The sequence below is a fragment of the Zonotrichia albicollis genome, chromosome 25 (genome assembly GCF_047830755.1).
Source record: "Zonotrichia albicollis isolate bZonAlb1 chromosome 25, bZonAlb1.hap1, whole genome shotgun sequence".
In the NCBI taxonomy this organism is placed as follows: Eukaryota; Metazoa; Chordata; class Aves; order Passeriformes; family Passerellidae; genus Zonotrichia; species Zonotrichia albicollis.
The window spans coordinates 2,179,651-2,203,764 of NC_133843.1; the positions used below are offsets into that span (position 1 = coordinate 2,179,651).

The 24,114-nt window shown below is 41.7% G+C and overlaps 1 protein-coding gene across 4 annotated transcripts; it reads left to right on the forward strand.

Moving 5' to 3' along the window:
- Positions 1-1,803: 1,803 nt before the first annotated feature.
- GABRD (gamma-aminobutyric acid type A receptor subunit delta) lies at positions 1,804-19,945 on the forward strand. 4 transcript variants are annotated; one of them, XM_074558426.1, is made up of 11 exons: positions 1,805-2,442; positions 9,730-9,842; positions 10,389-10,456; positions 10,809-11,029; positions 11,824-11,906; positions 13,184-13,321; positions 14,232-14,387; positions 14,940-15,151; positions 15,469-17,536; positions 17,589-17,877; positions 18,910-19,727. In XM_074558426.1, the coding sequence occupies exons 1-9, from the start codon at positions 2,375-2,377 to the stop codon at positions 15,766-15,768; spliced, it is 1,359 nt and encodes a 452-aa protein (XP_074414527.1). In that variant the 5' UTR covers positions 1,805-2,374; the 3' UTR covers positions 15,769-17,536; positions 17,589-17,877; positions 18,910-19,727. The 4 variants fall into 4 exon arrangements, with proteins under 4 accessions (XP_005492694.1, XP_074414527.1, XP_005492693.1 ...); XM_005492637.4 differs by having other exon boundaries at positions 1,804-2,442; positions 14,235-14,387; positions 17,589-19,942; XM_005492636.4 differs by having other exon boundaries at positions 17,589-19,940.
- The last annotated feature ends 4,169 nt before the right edge of the window (positions 19,946-24,114 follow it).

The window sequence follows — 24,114 nt, forward strand, 5'->3', positions numbered from 1 at the left end:
GGATTAGATGAGAAAGATTTGGAGAGCTTATTTATTTTGTTTTGTTTTGATGTTTTAATGGCAATTTTAATAGTTTTTTAATCTATGTCTCAGCAATTTTAATCTGTCATTGATTGTAATGAGTTTGGGATATTTAACTAGAACTGTAGGAAATTGAATGTATTGTTGACCTTTATTATTTTATCTCCTCTCTTCCCTTTGGCAATAGGAGTTATTTATTTTGAGTGGGTTGTGGGTTGTGCATATATATATATATATATATATATATATACCAATCTATTTTAAATATGTATTGTATGTAAAACCAACTGAATCACCAAACATTTGTCCTCATCCTTTATGAGGATAAAATAAGACCCTTGTAGATAAAATGTGGTTTATTTATCTGAGAGAACTCTCGCATGTTTTTTAGGATTGCCATTGTATTTTTACTAGTGTCAGTGGTCACTTTTGTAGCAAGGTCTGTCCTTTCAGAACATGGTGTGCTTATATCAACACACAAATGCACACATCACTCACTTACACGTGTCATCCACTCAGACACAATCCAAATGTCCAAAGTGCCTCTGTGAATTTTTGGGATATTTTTACAGCTATATGCTGAAGATATAGAAAACTGTTCTTTTTTACTGGTAAATTAGGTGACAGCTCTCCAGCCAGAGGAGAGCAACGCTGAGGAATTCTCAGCATAGGTACGTAGCCCACAGCACCATCAGCCTTAAGAATATGAAAAATATGAAAAATCTCAGCTGAAAATATCCCCAAAAGTGTGAATGTGTTGATGGAGAGACAAAGTCACTCTGTTCTTTGTGTCACCAGGTAAATACCATTAAAAATCTTTCAATCTACCTCCTAAAAAAAAAATCATGCAATAATCTGACTCCTAGAGTTAAATTTGTGTCTTTTCCTCCTTTTTGGAAAGGATTGCCACTGAGATGGGCAGAGGGAGGAAAAGATCAGAAAGAAAATTACCTCTTACATTATTCTCCCAGGTTTATGACATGCCTGTGTTTGTTGTATTACATTTGTGTGTGTGCTGTGTACATCTGGTCCCCTGGATTTCATGGGGCTGTTATTCCCCTCACCCACCACCCCTCAGGAGCCATTTGAAATGTTGTTCCTAAATAACGATACACAACTAAGAAGACAAAAAGATGAATCCAACACTGTACCCCAGGTGCCTCCGTCCATTAGCCTAAGGTACCTGCACAATCATTTTTGTTTTATGAAAATGTCTCCTTCGCACTGTTTCCTTTGTGGGTTGGTTTTAAAATTGTCATTCGAGATTGAACAGCACCAAAAAGCCGAGGAGGCGGAGGAGGAGAGAAGGAAAGAGCGAATATGGAGGAGAAAAGCGAGTTTGACCTGCAAGTCAAGATGAGCCCGAGGTCCCGAGCAGCGTCGTGGCCGGGGCCGCGCTGGCCCCGTGCCGGGAGCGGCCGTGCCCGGGAGCCGGCGGAGGGACCGGGAGTTCGCGAGGCACAAGCGGTGGAAGCTGGACGATGGCAGCCCGGGATGGAGCAGGGAATTGCTCCGAGCGTTTCACTGTAGAGCAGCCCCCGGGAGCCCGAGAGCGGCGAGGCAGAAGTTTGTGAGCGGGCTCTGCCCCTCTCGGTGGTACCGGCGGGCCGGGACAGCGCGCAGGCAGCAGCGGAGAGGCGGCATTTCCCCGGGCACGCTCCCCGGCTCCAGCGGCGGGGCGCTCGGAGCGATGCCGGGAGCCGGGCTGCAGCTGCGGTGCCGCCGGGATTTGCCGGGAGCTCGGGGGGGCGGCGGGGGGCGGCGGCGGCGGCGGTGCCTGCGGTTCACATGCCCCGTGCGGAGCGGGCACGGCGGCTCCGCGCCCCCGAGCGCCCCGGGACCGGCCGCCCCTGCCCTGGGCTCGGGCTGCAGCTCCTCCGCTCCTCCCCGGCACGATGCGCGCAGGACATTAGTGGCTCCGGAGCACTTTGAGTTGCTCCCACCCCGCTCCGTGGGATTAATCCATCCTTTTGGAGGTTATTTTCGGCAAGCAGCCTCGCAGGCGGGCAGAGCGGCCGGAGGAAGAGCCCGCGGCAGGGGAGGGATGCGGGAGCAGGGCAGCGGAGCCGGGCGGGACTGAGCCACCCGCAGAGGAGAGGAGGAGAGGGAAGGAGAAGAGAGGAGAGGAGGGGAGAGCTGCCCTGCTCCCTGCTCCGTGCCGGGCTGCCTGCATGGCTCCCGGGCACTGTGGAGATTGTGGGGGCTGCTGCTGCTGAGCAACCATCCATCGCTTTAAACTCAGCCTCAACTTAGCGCAGCAGGCAAGAATGGCAAAGCCACTGGAGCTTTGGAGCTGCCAGGAGAGCCGGGCAACCTGGGTTTTGGTCGCTGCTGTCTAATAAATGGGAGTAAAATGGAATTTCTTACCTGGGTTTTTCCTGCCTTGATTCTACTGTGCACCCAACAGCACAGGTGTATCAGGTAAGAAAACATCTTCTCATTCTTTCTTAGCCTGGCCTCAGGCAGCCGTTCTCTCGGGGTACTGGAGTGAGTGATGCCAGCTCGGGCTGGGGCTCCCACTTTTGCCCAGGGATGATTTCTGCACTTATGGGCCACGACTGCTTGGAGTGAGTGTTCAGGAGAAAAAGGGCCCTTGAGTGAAGAGTTTCCTTAATGTGCCTCATCTGTTTCAGTTTTTTCTTTCTTCATTCCCTAGCTGAGAATGCACTTCTGCCAGTGGAGCAGCAGTTTCTTTGCTTAGTCAAGGGCTGTGTTTTTAACAGGATGCTCCTGGAACCTTTTTCCCGAGGGCACTTACTCCAAATTGGGGGCAATCACTTTTTGCAAGGCACTGCAATATCCCAGCTCAGCCTCAGCCCCTCCAGCAGCTCTGTAGGGGCCTGCTGGAACATGAAACTCTTCCCTAAACCCCAGCACAACCAGTGGGGCACCAGCTCAATAGCTTTGCTTAGGGCCTCCATAGGTGCCATTAAAACCCCAAAATCCAACCATCCCTTTCTAATGAGTTCATTAAGTCTCCTCAACTTGGGTTAGCAGGAAGAGACTGTCAGAGATCTTAGGGGAAAAAAAATTGGAGAACTCAAACCATTTTTTAAAATAATAAATTTGAAAGAAAGATGTATATTTGCAGCTCTCAGTCACATTTCCTCTGAAGGTGTTAGCTAGGCAACCAGCGCCGGTCTCGGTATATTCTTATTCTCTCCAGATCTGGAGGCTGGATGTGGAGAAAGCTTGCCATGATTACGCAATGAAAATAGAGGGGGGAGTAAAAAAGAACTTGCTGCATGTAAAAACATGCCTACACCCCCCAGAGCAGGGGTGGCTGTGGCATTAAAGGGGTCTCACATCTCCTGCTTCATAGACATCCTTAATAGCTTCAGAGGAGTGCAAGAGGCAAAGTGGGAACTGTAGTAAAACACAACGTTGTTGTTACACCTTTTGGAATTAATCAGGGACATCTGATATTTTTCGCTGGGAAGGAAAAGAACCTTGCTCAGAGAAAGTGTCAAGTCAACTGCTCTTAGTCAGGATTGACAGAATGATTTATCCTGTGACCTTGAATCTGTTATCAGGGTCAGATCCTGACATCCTCTGAAGCAACCCAGTGCTACAGTGAAGGCAGAGTATATAATATTGCTTATTGCCTAAGGGCACCCACAGCTTGCCCATCATTTCAGTGAGCCTGTTCCTCCCTCTGCAACTGGGCTGCCATTGAAGCTGGGGGTTGAAAAGTGATGTTGGAGTAGATAGGACCACAAACAAGAGAGAATTTTGAGGAAGAGTCAATCTTCTGAGCCTGTGTCTCCAAGGTCTGCTCCTAGGCACAGCAACTGCCAGAATATGTTTGTTGGAGACATTATTTATTTTATTATTAATTCCCTAATTGACTTTCCTTCTCCAGTTACACAATAGTGGTGAATATTTTGGTAAGAATACATCCACTCGTGGCAGACTCAGGCAAGGCAAATTCTAATTTAAATTCCAACTGTTCAGGTTGTAGTCTTCCAGATATTTCAAAGTGTGAGATATTCCATGGCCAAGGAAAGCTTCTCTGGTTGGATTCAGGATTTAGGGTGGCCATGGCAGGACACTGTTTAATCTTGTAAAAAGGGAGTAGCCTCACTTGCGTGTGTACTTTGGATCAGTTAAACAGAACTGAAGTGAAATTTTATCCTTTCATTAGTAAAAATATTTTTGGTATGAGATGCTTTTATGAATAGCAGCATATTAATGGGCAAAACTGCCCATGGCTTCATTTTAAAGCCCTGTTTTTGTTTTCTAAATGCAGTGTGATTCCAAATTTTGATGATAGAGGCCATCCAACACCCCTAAATTCTCTGCTCCTGAGTTCTGTGCATTGTAGATTGAAAAAAAAGCCATATTCAAAAAAAAGGAAGAACATTTTGGTGACTTTGAAATTCACCAGTAAGACAAAAGAGACAAAAGACTTCCTAAAAGCCAAACTACCAGTGCAAATAATGTTGTGGATGGGCAGGGGGGAAGTGGGGGATGCATGCAGGCTCTTCCTCAGAGCATTTCTGAAATCCCTCCTGGGCTGTTTCAGCTCTGTGCAAAGCAATTTCTCTGCCATGTGTGTTGTTTGTCTGAAGTGAATGAGCCAAATTCTGCCTAAGTCAGGTAAACATTTTTTATAAATTGTGGTTTTTGGTCTGCTCAAGACAGTGATTAGTGCAAGGAATCTTTAAAGGCATTTAAATGATTGACAGGTCTTCAGGACAAAGATGTGCCTTCCACTATTTTATCAGGGTTTGAGATGCTGTGGATGCTGCAATAATAAATGTGCCACAGTGAATGAGATCATCTGCAGAAAGACATTTGGGGAAATATTTCTTCATTTGTGTGAGGAAAGAGCACTTCTGAAAGGAAGGAGTTTTGGGGTGTGTGTCTGTACTGTGTAATTTCTCACTGAAAGAGATTTTAATTCTCTAATTAGAATAGGTGTATATTTAATATTGAAGTTTCCACTCTGTTAAGTGACTTTTATACTCTTGCATTTAATTGTCATTCTGCTGTGTGTCTCCCTAAGCCTTTTACTTCTATTTGTGGAAACAGAGCAGCTTTAACACGTGAATGTATGCAAAGAGTGGTCCATTTTCTGTAGCTTAAACTGCCAGAGAGGCTTTGATGTTCTAAAGGTTGCCATGAATTAAGCCTAATGCCTTTTCAATTACATTTCAAAATACAAAACATATTTACAGTGAGCTTCCCTTGGAGTCTGGAATGGCAGATGGGAAGGATATACATACTGCTGTGGATAATCCTGGAGTTTGGCAGAGGTCAGATTGTTCACTGACCTTGCAGGATTTTCCTTGTCTTTTTCCCAAGGAAAAGTTTTCTTCAGTGCTGATGACATCTGGGACATCTGTCCCAAATTCTTATCAAAATGAAATGTACTGATCCCAGTCTTCCATCAAACTGGTTTCCATCTGCCAGGTTAAAAGATTCCTATAACAACAATGTTACAATCCCCAAGAGAATCAGGTTAGCAGATCTAGAGAAGAAACAGAAGATGCAAAAAGCAGTTTTCCACATCTTTCTGCTGTGTGAATTTTTCAGAAGATCAGTGCACCCTCCTAACCAGTGTGGCCTCAAATCTGTGTCCCACTGGCCACTGACTCAAGGATTCTGAGCCTTTTTTTGCAGTGATCCTGGAGATTTTGGCACTGCTGGGAAACATGAAATTGTCTATACTATCCCTTGCTCAGCTGCTGTTGTGCTCTCATTCACATGGAACTTACAGATTGCCTCTTGCTTTGGTGTGGTTTAAATACCAGATATTTTCTAATAATATTGACAAACTTCTAGCAAGGGTTTCCAAGCAGTGTTGTGGAGGGGAGCACAGACAGGCTAATGGCTCACTTGGCTGACAAGGCCTTTGAAGATGTGCTGGCCAAGTTGGTTGATGTTTCTCCCCCCAGTCACTCCACATTTGTAGGAAGTCCTGGTCCTGCAGCAGCTGGCAGGGAGGTGTCAGTGTGGATTGGAAGGATTTTGGGAAATGTGTACTTTTAATTCTGGAACATCTAGTTCTTTGCTCTGTCATGTGACATTCATTGCTTGGAGTTGCTTTATCAATATTTCTCAATATTAGGGACAGAGGAGCTCCACAGGTGTGTGCAGTTTATCAATGGGATTTCCTTTCCCTTTGTCTGTGCAGGAGAGCTCACTATTGCTTTCATGCTTTAGACAGCAGCAATCTGTTTCCAATGAGCCCAGCTGAAGTTCTCCCAGTGCCCCAGATATGGACAGATGCAAACATGTCCTCAAAAATATCTGCTTGAAATGAGATGTGTGCAGAGTCAGAGTGTGATCATCTTCAGCCTTCCCTTTGGGAATGACTTCCAGAGGGACAGAGGTCCCCAGGGCTGTTGCCATTCAGCATTGAGGCTTCTCCACCCTGGCCTGTGCAAACCAAAGAGAAGCTTTCCAGGAGCTCTTTTACCCCTTGGATCTGACAAATCAATATCTTGATTTTACAGAGTCCTTTTCCTTACTGAAACAAGCTTTACAGCAGCTTACATTAGGAAGTGAAGTTGCTGAATCAACTAATAACAGTTGCCTTTCTTTTCATCCTTACTGCTTACACTATGAAAAGTTAATCCCTTCCAATGCATCCTTTCTATGTTGGGCTTCCTTTTTCAGGTACAATAATGAATAATATTTTAGGCCATTTATAATCCCAACTGCTTATCAAGGATGAAGGAAATTCTCCCACCATTCTTCTTGTCATTTTAAAGCACTGGATGTGATGTGTAGAAGTCTAGAGGAATGACTCAAAGGGGTTTTCACCACATGGTAAATTGAGCCATAAAATTATTTCAGCTGTAATATTTTAATAACCCCCCTGGTATTAAGTGCATATAGCTCCACTAACTCCAGCACATTTGTTACACTGATGATCTGACCCTAAGGCTTTATTAATAATAGAAACAAGATTTATTTTAATTGTGTCATGGATATTTAAGTAAAACTCCCTCTAGATTGTAATCTTCTTAAAACACATGGCAGGCTGTAGCCCTCAGTCTTTAACCCGACTCTCATCATTTTAACTTCCTTTGAGCTCCTTGGCTTTCCTTAATGCCATTAAAGCAGAATCCTGACACAGGAGCACAGCTGAACTCCAGGCTTTGTCAAAACACGATCAGCACATGGGACACATCACCACGGTGCTGTCACCCCCTGACTTGAATTCTGTTTTCAAAACACTTTCCTGAACTTGGTTGCTGCTTTAGCAACAGAAGCTGAAAGGCATCACCTTCTATTGAGGAGCCAAAGAGATTTTCAGCAGATATATCCATTCAAGTTTACTGCAGCTATTTAATTAGGAAAAGACATAGAATATAATTCTTTACATATAAAAGGGTCTCTGACATTTTACTGATTAGAAGCACCTTTCCATGTCTATGGCTGGGACTTGTGAATTACAAATAAGTATGTTCTTAAACAAACTTCTTATAAAGCTCTAATTACATTACAGTAAATAATGAGGTTGGATGATTGAAAGACCAGCAGTCTGATAGAAAGAAGTGTTGATATATTTGATGAGACCCAATAAAGAAGGAAAAAACCTCTGTCAACATCTGTTATAAATCTTCAAAGCCCTTGTCTAAATCAATTATGTTATTCCAATTTATGTAGCTGAAAACACGTCCTGGAGTGTTCCAAGATCCTTCATATTGCTCAGAAGAGACAGAGGGAGCTGAGAAGTAGCTGGGATGGTAATTGGAGAGGAACGTACAAGTGTGCTCATGGCAAGGAAATGTCAGCAGTGCAGTTTAACATCCCATTTTGCTGGGAACCAATGAAGCTGCCCTTGGAGCAGGGTCCCTGTGCTGGGAGGGCACAGAAGCTTTGGCAGCTCTGCTAATGCAAGATTTCAGTGGCTGTGCTGCTCAAAACTGGCATTTACACGCTGTAATCCCAGAACTCCTTCCTTGTATCATTGAGTCCAGACAAGAATTTGAAGACCAGGGCAATCAAAGGATTTTCTTTCAGTCTCTGTGAGAAGAGTTGGTTATTGTGGGATGCTCTGTTCCTGTGCTGGCAATAACTGCTTGTGCTGAGCTGAGTGCCCAGGCTGGCATATTTTGGAGAGAAAAACCATGTGCTTTATGTGGGTCAATGTCACATGAACACTCTAAGAAAGTTATGTAAGTACCAAGGCAGAATGTGTTTGTGGTGTATTACTCTGCAGCCTTCCATGGATATTTAACCATTTCTCTTCTGTTACAAGTCACAGATACCTCTCAAATGCCACATTCATAGCTGGGCTCAGTGGAAGATGCTAAACCAGTGCTCAGGCTGCTTTGATCCCGTACCTGCATTCAGTCTCAGGCCCTCTCAAACCACGGGGAAGTTTTCTCTTTGCAAATGGTGCTGTCATTGTCCCACCCCTCATTTATCTCTTCCTGCCCTGTCAGTCACAGTGCAGAGAGGAACAACGTGAGCAGGCTCAGATCTTCAACTGGAGCCTGCCAGGTTTAGCAGAATATGAAGATAACACAACCTTGCCTTTGTTTGTAAGAGATGGAGGAATTTCCACATCAGTGCCAGGGCTGAGGGGCTGGTGTCAGGGCACCAGGGTAGCTATAGATCCAATGGTGTCAGGAACCCACGTCTCAAGAGAGGAACCCACTTGCCGCGGCAAAAAGTCCAAATATGGACAACATTGGACAAATCCAGACCAGCTCTTTTTTATTCTTATTATTAACACATCAGCCTCAGAACATTGTTAGATGTTAACAGCATGCTGGCCTAATGGGAAATGCCCCCGAAGGTGGGGTAAGACGGAATGACATAAAATCATCTCAGTTTAGATTTCAGCCAATCACACCAAAACAAGACATACTGACAAGCTTTCCATCCAACTTTATAAAACATATGTAATGATAGTTAAAACAAAGAATACTTCATAAGAAACAAAGAACAGAGCTCTATTCACAGTAACCTTCTAAAGATATGCATTAAATAAACTTGTTGCCATCCTAAAGCCAAATCTTCAAAGTCCTATTGTTATTTGTCACGTCTACTGCTTGGGAAACTTTTCTGCTGTAACAGAACTTCGGGACACATCCTGAGGCCTAAATACTCCTTTTTAACCATTTCCTAAAAACCCTCTGACTTTATGGATTCCCACAGGCTGGCAAATGGCAACCAAAGACTTGATGAGCATCACTGGCCTGGCAAGAAGAGGCACCTGAGAGAGGGAGCCTGACTGCTGGGAGAGGCTGTGCAGGAGCACAAATCCCACAGCAACACATCTTCCAGGCAAAACCTGCTGCCTGCCATCCAGATTCCAGATGGGCAGTTTTTCCTGTTTTCCTGTCACATTTAACAATGCTCTAGTCTTCTTGATCTCAGCTGTTGTATAGTAAGAAGCTGTCACAGCTGCATTTCAGAGTTCACAGATGCATTTTAGGCAGTATACAGAGTATCTTCATTTCCCTCATGCTTTTCTAAGTTTTTAAATTTATTTTTCCCACTTTTTGTTAGAAAGAAACTTTTAAAAGTATGGGCTTGTTCTTGAAGATCCCACAGTCTTGCCTGAAATTTATTTTGATTTAAACAGAAATATCTGAAATGGTTTTTCTACCTATAAAAATCCCCTATATAGCTGATTCTACTGTAGGTGGTCCATGGTGTAAAATAAGTCAATAACTTCCATTTGCTGTCATTCTTCTGTTTGTAAACATAGGAAATTTTAAGACATTTATTCTCTTTACCCAGAGCTATGAGTGACATCGGAGATTACATAGGTTCCAACATTGAAATCTCCTGGTTGCCCAACCTGGATGATTTGATGAAAGGTTATGCAAGAAATTTCAGGCCTGGGATTGGAGGTGAGACTTGGAGAATGAATAATGTCTCTCTGGTTCTTAAGCCTTCTGATGTTTATGTGAAATTCATATTTAAATAATTAAAAAGTTGTGATTGTCTTTTACTTGGATGCTGGAAAAAAATAACAATCAACATTTTGCTTGATTTTGACAAGAGACAGACTGTTCAACAGCAAGACAGGCTTCTGATGCAGTTCTTAAATCGTTGACATCTAAGTTGAAGGAATTTTGTATTTCATTAAATGGTGATAATTTCTGCATCTGCTTGAAGTCATGCTGTCTTAAACTAGATAAAGTGATTTCCAGAAAGGATTCTGTGATTTTCAGTAGTTGTGATTTTATCTCGTGTCTCTTATCTCTGAAGTGAGGTGTGCTGTTGGAAATTGAGGGCACAATTGGTAAAAGATTTAAAACTCTTGCTTTAAGAATGTACTTTATAATGGGAAACACTTCAGTGAACTGATGAAAGAATTAACAGTCAGGGGTCATTGATATCTTTGTGGGTACCATGATGATATAAATCACCACATTCAAACATTTTTTCCTCAGGTCCTCCCGTTAACGTTGCTCTGGCAATTGAAGTAGCCAGCATTGACCACATCTCAGAGGTGAACATGGTACAGTATCAGATTTTTTAGTTTTGCTTTAAAAAAGCAAAGGTTCAAAACCAGAAGCTGAATTTGCTGAGCTATGTAAACTGATTTTCTCTGTCAAGACCTATGCAACTCTTGCAATGTGTTATGTGTAACATTGATATTGAATCACTTTTTTATAGCTTGTGCCTATCCATAGTAGGAGCATATGACCAAAATACTGCTTGGGCAGCTCCCTGGCTGACTAAGTGTAAAAATATGTATTTGCACTGAAAGCAAATAATATATTTCCAGGCTAAGACATTGATTATTGGCTAAGTTCCAAGACATTATCATTGTCAGCATCACTTCTTAATTAGGATTTCTCTTGTCACAGGAATACACCATGACAGTATTTTTGCACCAGAGCTGGCGAGACGATCGTCTGTCCTACAACCACACCAACGAAACTCTGGGCTTGGACAGCAGGTTTGTGGACAAGCTCTGGTTGCCAGACACCTTCATAGTCAATGCCAAGTCTGCCTGGTTCCATGATGTGACTGTGGAGAACAAACTCATCAGGCTCCAGCCAGATGGAGTCATTTTATACAGCATCAGGTGAGTGACAAACACTACAAGTGTTCTCTGTTGTGCGTTAACTTTTTGAATGTTCTATAATCAGCCAGCATTCCTAGGAGGATTTCCTGAAATAATTTTTGGTTAAAAACTGAAGGAAAGCTCCTATCCCGCTATCCTTTTCTTTCTGAGAAGTCAGGAAGGTCCCTTTGGCAGCACAGACACATTTGGCACTGTGCAGTCACTGCTCATGGCCAGAATGCCCTCAGTGGGAGAGAAGCCCCTCATGGCTTTGGCCACTGGGCAAAGAGGTGCTGAATGCAGAGCAAAGATTCTGTTCTGCACTCCCTCTTTATTTTCCAAGGGAGCTGTGAGCCTGATTTAGGCTCAGCTCCCCCATCTTTCACACACACAAAGTAGCATTTCTCACTTTTGAAGAGGGCTGTGGCTGGAACTCAGTAACTATATTGACAGTTAATTGTGTAGTGTTCTGAAAGATAATGAATGTGCACCTTTGAAACTGTAAGTCCAAAGTGTCCCTTAAGGTATTGGTAGTGATCTTGGGGACAGTGAAAGGGAGGAGATTGAATCAGAAAGTTCCTTTTTATCATCATCAGTAGCTGCAGAATCCTCTGACGTTACACAAGTCATTTGACCTTTTTTCAATTCCTTCTGCCTCTGGGTTTCCCACAGACTCAGGCAGCAGCCAGCAGGACTTTGAAAGTAGTTTCCTTTGTTAGCATTAAAGTTTCAAAGTTTTCCACTCAGTCTTTTGAGTTCTGAGGAAAATGCTCTGTCTGAATGTCCCTAAGTGGTGTTCCTGTTGCTCCACACAGGATTACCTCAACAGTGGCCTGTGACATGGACCTTTCCAAGTACCCCATGGATGAGCAGGAATGCATGCTGGATTTGGAGAGCTGTAAGGGCTGAGTACCTCTGTGCTTTGTGAAAAGCTGCATGAGTGGTGCTGAGATAGCTGGACTGGGCTGGGATGACTCTGCTTTAGTCAGAGGGGTTTAAGTGAACAGAAATCTCTTCATGCCCTGTGCTGGGCATTAAACAGTGAACTTCTCAATACCAGTCCAACCCTGGTCCAATCCAAATCTCTAGGACTGAACAATGTACAGTCCTGCTGACAAATGTTTGCAACTTTGTGCTTCATGTGAAACCCTGTGCAGTTGTGACAGTCACTGGCATTACTGAGCTTTGTATCAAATTCAGTGAGAACAAGTAGAAAAGCCCACCGGCAAAATGTGATGTGCTATTTTTAATTTATGAGAAAATAGGGAAAAGAAAGAATTCCCTGCTTTTAATGAATGCCATTGTGACTAACCTTCACACAGCTCTTTAACTTGCCTTGGCATTCGTGTATCTGTTACACAGAAATCCATCAGAATGCTGCATGGATGGGCTTAATTCATTTGTACTCACAAAGGAGGGTGAAGAATGGATTTATATTTTATCCAGCTTGTATTTAATCTATGATCAGCATGTAATTCCCATGAGCATTAATACTTCTGAATGAAAATCACCACTGACACAAGCAAGGACCACCCAGTCAGGGAAAGTGAATCTGGATTTTAGATCAAGGAGCCCACAGGTCCTGAGGGTTGCAGAGATCTGGAAACAGCAGATCCTGAGCAGATCCCTTGGCCTGTTGATGCAGGTTTCTGGTTTTCTTTTTTGTCACTGACTTTGTTTTCTAGGCTGTTAACCACAATACCATTTTATCCTGTCAAAAATAGCAATCTACAGTTTTACTTACATAATCAGCAAATGCAGAGGCAGCAGACAGTGCCCCAGCAATTCCTTCCCTCTCCCAGGGAGTTCTGCAGGGAGTTTTGGTGGGGGTTGAAGGGTTTAATTGAATTTGAGGGTTTTCATTTCAGTGAGGCAAACAGAAATAAAGTCTCTTTAAAGAAATGGATGCTTTAGTAGCAAGTTGTCAATGAACAGCAGAAGTAGGAAAGATTGATTTCCTGTGGATTTGCATATTACATAAACCCTCTCATTCATATCCCCCTTTCTGTTATGGCTGTGGTGCCCTGCACCTCTCCAAAGCAGAGAGAATGATCCTGACTGACTCTCAGCACGTTTGCAACGTGTCTGGTGGAAATCAGCATAGCACAGGAATTAGAGAACTTCTGCTATGAATTCTCCCTTGAACTTTGTGTTTACTCAGCTTTCTTTTGGCAGATGGCTACTCTTCAGAGGACATTGTCTACCACTGGTCAGAAAACCAGGAGGAGATCCATGGGCTGGATAAGCTGCAGCTTGCTCAATTCACAATTACCAATTACCAGTTCACAACAGAAATCATGAACTTCAAATCTGGTAACAGAATCTTTCTTCAATTCAGGGACAGTACCTGACTTTTTTTCCTGCAGAGAGAAACCTCCTCTATCTATAACAGAAAATCCTTCTCCTTAAGTGACTAATTTAAGAACCTGTCAGGTTTCTGATAAGAGTTTCCTTCATCTTCCACTTGTGAGAAGTGCCATTCTTTGCTGAGCCTCTAGGTAGCCACTGTAGCAGGTTCTGTCCTTCAGCTCTCTCTGCTTGACAAAATCCTGCATGGAGTAGCCAGACAGCACTTGATAAAAGCACTTGAGGTATAGCTCACATTTTCTTGACCTAATTTGCAACTTCAGATCAAGAAAAATTTCCATTAGCCCTGATGTTCTGGGGCTTATGACGTACAGTCAGATCAGTCTAATTCTACCCCGTAGAAGTCAGTGGTGTGTATGTCTATCACTGGGCTTATTGCAATGTTTGTACAAGATTGGAGTCATTTCTTTCCTGCTGATTTTTCATCCTCTTTCATGTATTCAGATTCTCATTTATGCTGCACATCTCCTCTAAGCTCTTTTTTGAGTTTGAAATTAACTTGGCCTTTTAAAAAATCTAAATTTAGTATCTGGAGGACTTTCTACAGCAGATGATAAGACAGTACACATTTTGAAGCAATACTGTTATTTGAGAAGACTCATGATTTTATTTTCAGATCTGGCATTGATATGACCTGAGACAAATCATTTGACCTATTCTTAGCTGATGAAAGCTGCAGAACCTCGTGCAGGGTTTAGGAAGCATCCATCCAACAGCATCAAAAAAGCTTTTTGTGACCCCTGTGCAGAGGATGCTAAAGAGTGTAGCTCTGTGTCGTTATCTGAAATGTCATTTAAATATCAGTCTAAGTGTAATTCCCACAGCCAGAACCTCCTGTGCCTGCTCTCCTTTCCAGCAGGTCAGTTTCCCAGGCTCAGTCTCCACTTCCACCTTCGGCGGAACCGGGGCGTTTACATCATCCAGTCCTACGTGCCCTCCATCCTGCTGGTGGCCATGTCGTGGGTGTCCTTCTGGATCAGCCAGTCCGCCGTGCCTGCCAGGGTGTCCCTAGGTAACACAGAGGCCTGGGGGCTCAGGGGAAGGCAGTGCTCAAGTGGCAATTGTGCTCTGATAATCCTCATTAAGGTGCATTTGTGTTTACATTTGCAGAACGGGGGTTGTTTGAAAGATTTCTCTCCTGGTTTAATTTCTGTCGTGTTATCAGAGCAGTTCCTCAGTAAGGAACAGCAAATAAGCACCTAGGGAGGGTTAAAAGCAGTAACGACTGTGAAAGAAATGAAAGAATTGATTTGAAGGAACCGGGACAGTGGCAAAAAAATGTTCCTGAATCTTGTGGGTCTTTTTGTCTGATGAAGAGTTGCCAGTCCAGATGTAAAAGTGTTTGAGGGTTAATTATTTGGGTTTTGTTTCTCCTGATCTAGGATAAAACCAAGAATAATTTGTTCAAAGCTGCCTTAGTCATACAAATGCAGTTTCTTAAAAGTTTTGAAAATCAGAAGCCACAGTATTAAGGGGCTTTTACAGTGAAAATGATAATAATTCATATTAATAAATCTATTTATGTATATTAGTGCACATATTTCTCTCCCATGGCACCCTGCAGGTATCACCACAGTTCTCACAATGACCACCCTGATGGTCAGTGCCCGATCCTCGCTCCCACGAGCCTCTGCCATCAAGGCCCTGGACGTTTACTTCTGGATCTGCTACGTGTTTGTGTTTGCTGCTCTGGTGGAATATGCCTTTGCACATTTCAATGCTGACTACATGAAAAAGCAGAAGAACAAGATCAAGGCGAGAAGGCAGAGTGCAGAGGTCAGTAAGTGTGATTCTGGCAATAACTTTGCCACAGCAATCACCCTGCTTTGTGACCTTTTACTCCAAATTCTTCCTGAGAAAAGCTTTGAGAATGTTCTGGATGGTGCCTCAGTAATTCAGAGCATGGAATGCCATAACCAGAATTATATGTGGCAGCACAGAGCTTCCATCAGTTCTGCCAAAGCAGGGGTTAAATCCCATTCTCCACATATGGATCCCAGGGGTGTTTCAGCATTCTGGTGCCACTGAAGGCTTGGATAAATGACACTGTCCTTGCCCTGTAAATTGCCATTTTTCTCCTCTCTCCTTTGCAGATCAACGTGAAGAATGCCATTGTTCTGTTTTCCCTCTCCATAGCTGGGGTGAACCAGGAACTGGCCATTTCCAACAGGCAGCACCGAATTCCCAGAAGCCTGCCAGGATCATATGGCACAATAGAAATAGAAACTGGAGAGACAAAACAGCAGCAGGGAATGAAACTGGACAAAAAGGGTGGCCTGAAGTCCCTCTTTAAGCCCATTGATGCTGACACCATTGACATTTATGCCAGAGCCGTGTTCCCAGCAGCCTTTGCAGCAGTCAATGTTATATACTGGGTTGCATACACAATGTAAAGGCAACAAAAAAAGGAAAATTCTTCCCAAGACCTACAAACTGAACAATACCCACAGGCTAAAAAGCCCTCACTGAAACTGAATGGAGGCACCTCTTCTCAAAGTATTTTCCAACGAGCTCAAACACTTCCAAAGCCAAGAAGGTCCTGCTATGAATTCCTACTTAAAGCAGCAATTTATTGCTGACCTGATTTGATACCTGGGACTGCACTCTGCCAAACAAGTCCAGCTCTTCCTTTCCTGTAATTCCATGAGACAACTTTTCATATGTACATATTTGTAGCAAAAGTTTAAATCTTAAATGACCATGGTTTTCCTCCACTTCAAGGTTGATCAGTAATGAAGATTTGGCTTTTCACACTCAGATAATTTCCTTTTTATTTGTAATGAAAGAGCTCATTCCTCACTTCTGCCCGAGTGGTTTTCTGCATCTGTGGGCTGGCCCAGGTTTAACAGTAGTGCTAAAGTTGGAGTTTTTAATCAGAAAAATCTCATGAACAAAGTAAAAGGTAATAGAGGGGAGTGGAGGCTTTTTCTTAAAATATTATTTGTCTTGGGTAAAGTATTGAAAAATTTCAATGCTCTTAGTCACAGCATGAAATAAAATATACTACATAAAATTCTACTGAATTGTTAATAATGACTGTATTACATTTCAGATCTGAGCTAATGAAAGTTTAAACATTTAAACACAGAAATGTTTATTAGTTTAATAGGCCCCCAAATAGATAAAGTGGTTTAGAACCACAGAGAAAGCTCAGGCTTCCTGTGTTAGATTGGGGAAAATTTGAAAGGTGCTCGATAACGAAGGAAGTCAGACTCCATTTGCAGGAGTGATTTTAGAATTTGTTCTGTTAATTTTCACTGAGAATCTACCATGTGTGCCTCTGAAAATATCCTTTTTGAATCTGTCCCTAAATAGCTGAGGGAAGTAAAAAAATTTCATAACTGTCTTTAAGTTATTCCGTTGCTTTGGATATTTTTGCTGGTTTTATTCAGAGGCTGACCTAATCTCTTAAGCCTCTCCACTTCCATTATTCAACAGTGAAATTTATGGGTCCTCATACACATTGCTTAATTCAGGACTAGATCTCTCACCCAACTCATGCAAAATAACACTTGGTTCTGTAAATAATCTCAGTGAGCTCAGCAAGTGAACAGAGTACTCACAACAAACTACTTTCACAATAATTCTCTAAAACCTCCACAGTAAATATATTGGAATATGGATTATAACAACTGAAATATTGTTAATGTAGGAAGCCAATATAATACAGTACAAAAGGACAATTTATTTTCAGGATATTGTTGCCTTGAAAGTGAGAAGTTGCTTTAAAAATAGAGACTGCCACAAAAGAAAAGGTGAAATGAGAGAGAGGGAGAGAAGGAAGCAAAGCTGAAAATGGAAAGGGGCATGGAGAGAGACCAAGGCAGGGGCTGGGGGTGAGGGAAGAGCTTTGCTGGATTCAGGATGCAGCTCTTGGACGTGTGGCTGACAAGAAATAGTTGCAATAAGGGTGAAAGGAGGGTTTGATCCCTGTGGAGTTTGGGCACATTCCTCCTGCCTTAACTCAGCTGTGATTTAAATAGAAGTTGAATAGAAGTTAAATTTAAAGTTTGATTTCACATGACCAGCACGGAAAGTTAAAACATTTTAGATTTATAACTTAGAATGAGATTTGCTCATATCAGTGAAGCAAGAGAATGCTTTGAAGAAAAAAATAATGATCTTGAACTGGGCTGTAATAGAAAATATACTCCATTGTAGGTTAGGCAATGATCTTGAACTGGGCTGTAATAGAAAATATACTCCATTGTAGGTTAGGTTCACCTCAATCTTTAGTTTCTGTTATCATGGAAATTCCATCAGCCAAGAGAGTGCTGGAAAACCCCAAGAGACACCGAGCTGTGATTGTTAAACCAAGCCCTCACCACCAAACTGACACCCCTGGGCTCTGCTCCCACATCTCACCCTGAGCTGCTGAGGAATCTCAGTCAAACCCTTCCCCTGCATCGTCTGAAAAATGGCTAGAATCATTTCTTTCCTGTATCTCTGAGTTTTCCAGAAGAAAAGCTCTTCAGGAGACACAAATCCTGTTCTCCAGCTAGGTAAGTGCACCAATCAGTACTTTCATGGTACCATTTACCATTGTTTCTCAGGCTCACATGCTGAATTAAGGCCAAGTATCACTCAAATGTCACCTTACTTGAAAAGCAAATGAAAATCTGCATCTCTTTCAATATATTCAGGTAATCAAGCTTTTTTCTTTCCCTCCTGCTTCTCCTCTTTCTAATTTGTTTTTCTTATTGTTTGTTCCTGATGCTGATGGAATGCTGCATTTCAGAAATACACTATATTTTTTTCTAAGTGTGTTTTTGGTCATAATCACTTTCTCTCCAAGGAAACGCAACCTCTTCTGCCTTCCTCTGAATAAATCCTACTGCTCCATACAATGATTTAATGCAGAGTGGAATAAAAGCAGCAGAAGCATGACTTTACAATGCCTGTTCCATACTAAGTTGTTGCTTTTTCCATGATCCATCACCACAAAAATACAACATCTTTTGGAAAGACCATGGTGCTGCCACCTTCTCTGTTATACTTGTAAAAATCAGAAATAATCTTTAGTTTAAAATCAGATTTACTTTTTCTGGGAAAGCAGAATCCAGCCTTTTTGTATCCCTCTGTTTTCTCCAGCTATTAGTTTATTATGTAGCCTGTCAGTGTTGGTAACTTCTGCTAAGAGTGAAATTATTGACTAAATCCAGCTGGAGGAATATTCACAGCAAGTTACTGAGGAGTGCAAATCATAAGAAAATAATCCATAATTTGGGAATTAAAGTTATTAAAAAGCAGAGAAGGAAGCACTGCCCTGGTCCCTCTAGTGTGCAGTGGCTGGTTATTGAGAGTAATTAGCAAGAAGGTGGCTGCAGATATTGTAAAGGCAATGTCTAATCTAATTACTTCAGCAGAAATGGTTTGGAATTGTGCACCTGACATAACTCCTTACACTGCAGCCAACTGACTGATCACGTGGGGTTATTGGACAGAATTAGTTGCTTCTCCATCTGGGAGACAGTCACAGGCTGCAGGTCCTGCTGGCTGCTCCACAAGATTTATTCAGTGAATTTTTTCTCCAGTTTGCCTGCAGATCTTCAAGGTGCACAGCTCAGCGTGACTGATCAAAGTAAAAGGTGGCAGCAATCTCCTCAAAAAACCCAAAGCCAGAATGTCAGAGTGCCTACAGTGATGTAGACAGAAGCATAAATAAAAGGCAAAAATATCTCAGAAGGTTGCAGGGAGTTGGAGAAGTGCCCTGTGAGCACACACATGGCAACGTGTCCATTGCAGAAACAGGGGATCTGAGGGGGAACTGCAGTTTCAGCTGCTCTTGTTGCACTTGCATGAGTAGCACAAGACAAAACACCTCCATCAACAAGAGGGAGATTTGCTTAAATTGGTTTCCAGAGCCAGAAGCTGAAAATTCAGATGCCATTCAAACTTTTGAGGAGACATTTCAGTAAGGAGTATGGTGCATTGATTGGAGTTTTGCATAAATTTGAATCTTCTATACTTTTGTGTGTACTTCACTTTTTTTTTTCCATTTGAAATCATCATATTTAAAAATCCTCAGACATTACTGCTTTAGACCTGTTAACATCTAAAGACAATTTCCATTTCAACTCTAATTTCATGATGCCCTAAATAAAGTGAAATAAGCCAGATTTGATGGCAGTTGAATGCTGACTTTGGATGGGTTGTACTAGTGCCATAAAAAACCAGTATGTGACAGATGAGAAGGCACTTTTTCTGTGCTGCACCTGAAAGCATTTGTGTTCCTTTCAGCAATTTATAGTACTGCTCTATGGACTGGCGTGTCTGTGAGAAAAAGAGTGGGATATGTGTTAATGTAATCATTCTAAATGTGAAGTGTTAATAAAATGTAGATATACAGAAATTGGAGCTTCTATAAACGGACAAAATAGGCATTCCAACTATTGAACTGGAAGATAAAATGCATTAGAAGGAAAATCAGAATGACCCTAGAGATTTCAGCCCATAATGACATCCTGCCTTTTCAGTGCCCAAGGGTTTGCAAAACTCTCCTTTGGCCTTGGCAACAGAAGAGGAAGCACCACTGTGTGCTCATGAGAGCTTTCTGGGGGCCACTTGTGCACAATGCTGCACTGATGTGAAAAAATAGCTATTGCTGCCTCATGAGGCTGGAAAGAATCAGAAAGCACAAGAGGAAAGATAAGAAGAGCAAGATGCTGCATTTGTTTGAAGGTAATGCTGGCATGAATAGTGACAGCACTATGAAGAGGTTAAAAACCAGGAATGTCTGTCCTGTTTCTGGGTAAAAATGAAAGCATTTACCCCAGTTAAAGTAAAAGCTCTCCCATCAGTTTTGAACTGGTTTGCTAATCCAATAGATAATGTAGCAAAACCAATTTAGCTCAATGAGGCTTCTGCTGTTGGGACAACAAAACACTTAATGCGATTGCTCTGATTTTAAATGCTCCCAGTCATTACCCTGGAAAAGCACTTCTGGTGAGCAGTGAAACAGCACCCTGTGTGCTTGGCTCTGAAGCACAACTGATAACAAAAAGCTTCTTGAAAGTTTCTGAGAATATTTTTGTTTAAGAAAAAAATCTGAAGAAAAAAATTTGCCCTGTTCATTACAGCAGCTTAAACCATGCTATGGTTGAAAGCCTGTTTGATATTAAAATAACATTGTGTGCAATGTATGTTACAAACATGAAGAGCTGATTTTTCTCAATGAAAACTGAATACAAATTTGGCAATGAATATGTGGTTTTGGATAGATTTGGTAGGTAGATGAGAAAGGCACTGTATCTTAAATAGAATTAATTTGAGGATTTAAGCCCCTCATTACATAATGCACCAGGGATCTGCTCTCTCCTTGTACCAGCTTTGTGCCACAGCTATTTCTTTTACTAAGTCCTGCACAGTAAAAGCAAATCTGAGGAGACAGTCAAGCCCAGACTGTCAGAAAATATAGCAGGAACAGAACTAATCAGATGTTATTGGGAGTTCACTGTTCCATGAAAAGATTGGTCCAAAAAAGTAAATCCAAATATTCTGCATTTCTGAGACACTGAAACTTATCTTTCTTTAACTCTTGCAATACTTCTGTTTCACTTGATCCTCAGCTCTCTTTCCCTTTTTTTTTCCTTTTGGAAAGGGGAAAAGAAGAGGAAATTTCCTTTTTCTTTGGCAAAAGAACATATAAGGCAAAACCAATATAACCTTATTGCCCAGGTATGAGAAACAGGAAGAGTGAAAGTCTCAATTGCCAAACCTTTGCACCTTCCAATGATTATTACATAAAAGGCAAGAAACTCAACCCTGTGATAATTAAGCAGCACACTCACTCCCACACAAACACACTCCCACACAAACACACTCCCACACAAACACACTCCCACACAAACACACTCCCACACAAACACACTCTTTCCTCCCTGTTTCACTCTCTCACACTGCACACTACTCACCCCATATGTACAATAGAGAGAAAAGATGTTTAAGTCATGCCTCAAATTCTCCATCTCTTCCTAATTTTGGCCCAAACATCTCTAACATAGCTGCTGGCTAACATAAGTTACTATCAAATCCAGGTTGCATTAGTGGTTCATTGGGTAGGTAATCTCAAGCACAAATATCACAAAACTCCATTTTCATTCATGGGCTTACCAAGTGGAGTAGGGAGAACATTTTTCTTTGCACAGTAATAAATAATTGGCCAGCTTTGGCCAGTTGGAACAGGCAGAGCTGGAAGAAGCAAAACCATATATAGGCCATTGAGCTATTCCAGTATTACAATTACTACAGCCTTAAGATTAAACAAAGACTGAGTGATGAAATACAGAGTAATCTGTAAAACATCTGGTATAATGTTCCATCCAGGCTGTTCTTCCTCTATTGCTGCATTTCTACCAGCTTTAAACAAATACAAAATAGCTATTTCTGTACATCTTTAACTCCAATTTTTACAGATGTATTTAAGATTATCCTACCCTCATCTTTGTGGGTGAAACTTTTACATATACAACCTTGTATGTGCATAAAGGACAGGAGGTTCCACATTTTCTTTATCAATTACAGGGCACATATATTGTAAAATCAAACAGGTTGTTTAAATATCCTGAAAAAGTGAATACAGAAGCACAAAGGTTTGGGTTTAGTTGCTTTTAAAGATGTGTACTTTGGGCTACTCTGAGAATTCTTTCTCCTCCTGGCTAATGAGGTGTCAACAAGAGAGTCAGCTTCTGGTTGCTTCTATCTTATATAAGACAGACAAGGAAGGGAGGTGTTGGCTTAAAATAGTCTTGAAACATTATTCATTTTGTCTATTTTAACACAGGCTAGAAAAACACTAATATTCAAGCCAGCAAGAAAATCTACAAAGAATTGCCATGGTGATTTCTGATATTATGTAGAATATCTGCTTTACTCCAGTTTATGTTCAAATATATTAATGCTTTGCCTTATTATTTTTATCCAAACTTTGTGGCATCTGGCCCAAATTCATTCCCACTGCACCCAAGGATTTCAGTGCCAGTTATTTCAGTGGAAACAATATCCAGTCTCTTCCTTGGCAAAGGAAGACAGCAAGTAGGCTGGAGAGCTGCTGGTTTGATCTGCTGGAGACATTCTATGGGGAGGCATTTTTATTCTGAACTGCTCCAGAACTGGTTACTCACACTTCACATGCACTTGGAGATATGAGCTGTCTCTCTCAATTTCTTTGTTGTTTAGTTCACTGTGTGAAAGCATCATTCTAATCCCTACTAAATCTTTAAAACCTTGGAAACTTGAAAGGTCTTAATATAGCTGAAGATTTTGAGTCAGGAATTCAAGTACTAACAGGATACCTGTCTTCTGCCGAGGTGAAATTAGTAGCGATTTTCCCCTTTTTGCAACAATTGTCTGGAAAAGTCGCTGCCATAATGATGCTTTCATTGGAGCCTTTGGGAGGGAGGAGTTTCTGGTCAGCCTGGTCAGGAACAGACCCCGTGTCTGATGGCTCAAGCTGTACTTGAGATTAATGCAATCATTTACCCAAAGGGTTTTTTTTCCCTTTTAAACTGATTTTTAAATCAGTTCTCAACACCCTGAAGCACTAAATAAAGACGTGCGACTCGTAAGCATCGTCTGCACAGCCGTGATTCCCAGCGAGTTCCCCGGGAATCTCTTGCCATCTGCTGGAAACGTGCGGATGTACAGCCGGAATGGAATTTACATCAGGGCCGGGAAATCATGGAGAATATTCGGAAATCAACATTCGGAAAGCTCCTAACTTTGAGTCAAAAAGCCAATTCACACTCCCAGGCTGCAGCAGTCGCACTACCATCACTAGATTATTGAATAAATCACATTTTCCCTGATACAGATAATCTGTGGCATGATTGGATACTGAGGTTGAATGTAGAATTTCAGAAATGAAATATTTGGAAAAAAACAAAACCCTTTTTAGCTTTCTCTTTCTCAAATATATTGCTTCGGATCACTGCTCTTAAAAGATCTGATATGAAAAGATTCTAATGGTGATTTTTAAAATTTTTAAAATTTTAGATGTCTCATTTACACCTGGAATCAAAAAATACAATACAATACAATAAATCAGTAACCTGTAGGATCCTGCCAGCTCTTCAAATCTAGATGGAGGTGACACAAATATTGCAACTTTTTAGTTGAGGATGGCTTGGTAGAAGAAAAAAGTGCCTGCCATTTGGAAAAATAAAGGGGAAAAAAAAAAGGAGTACACTGAGGATTTACAACTTGTGTTTCAAACCAGTTACAACCTGTCAGCTGATGCACAGAGCAAAGCCAAGGTCCTCTCCAAAAATTGCCATCTGTCCAAAAGTGGGAAGCATCTATTGAGAAATTCTACTGTAATACAAGAAAATACAAACCAACCCAAAACAAGGCTTCTAAAGCAACAGCATGGGCAGTGAGTGACCAACTACAAAATTTCTCTGTGAGATGTAAGAATATTATGGTTGAGATTTTATTTCATCAAGCACTGAAAATCTACCTGAGCTTTTCTCCTTAGTAAGTTGTGCTAGAAGAAAAAAACAGCAATAAAACCACACAAAACTTCAGATCACAGTTCTGAAGAACCTTTTATCTCCCAATCCAACAGCTCAAGGAGCTGAAGCATTTAATTGACATGGAGATCAAAGACTACCTTGACCTGAAAGAATTATGTTTGCAGACCTACCTTACATAATGTTCTCCATTTTAAGCAGAGAAATTCAGAACACATGGAGATTTAAGGACCCACTTTGAAACCAAATTGAGAGTTCCTAATAAGATAA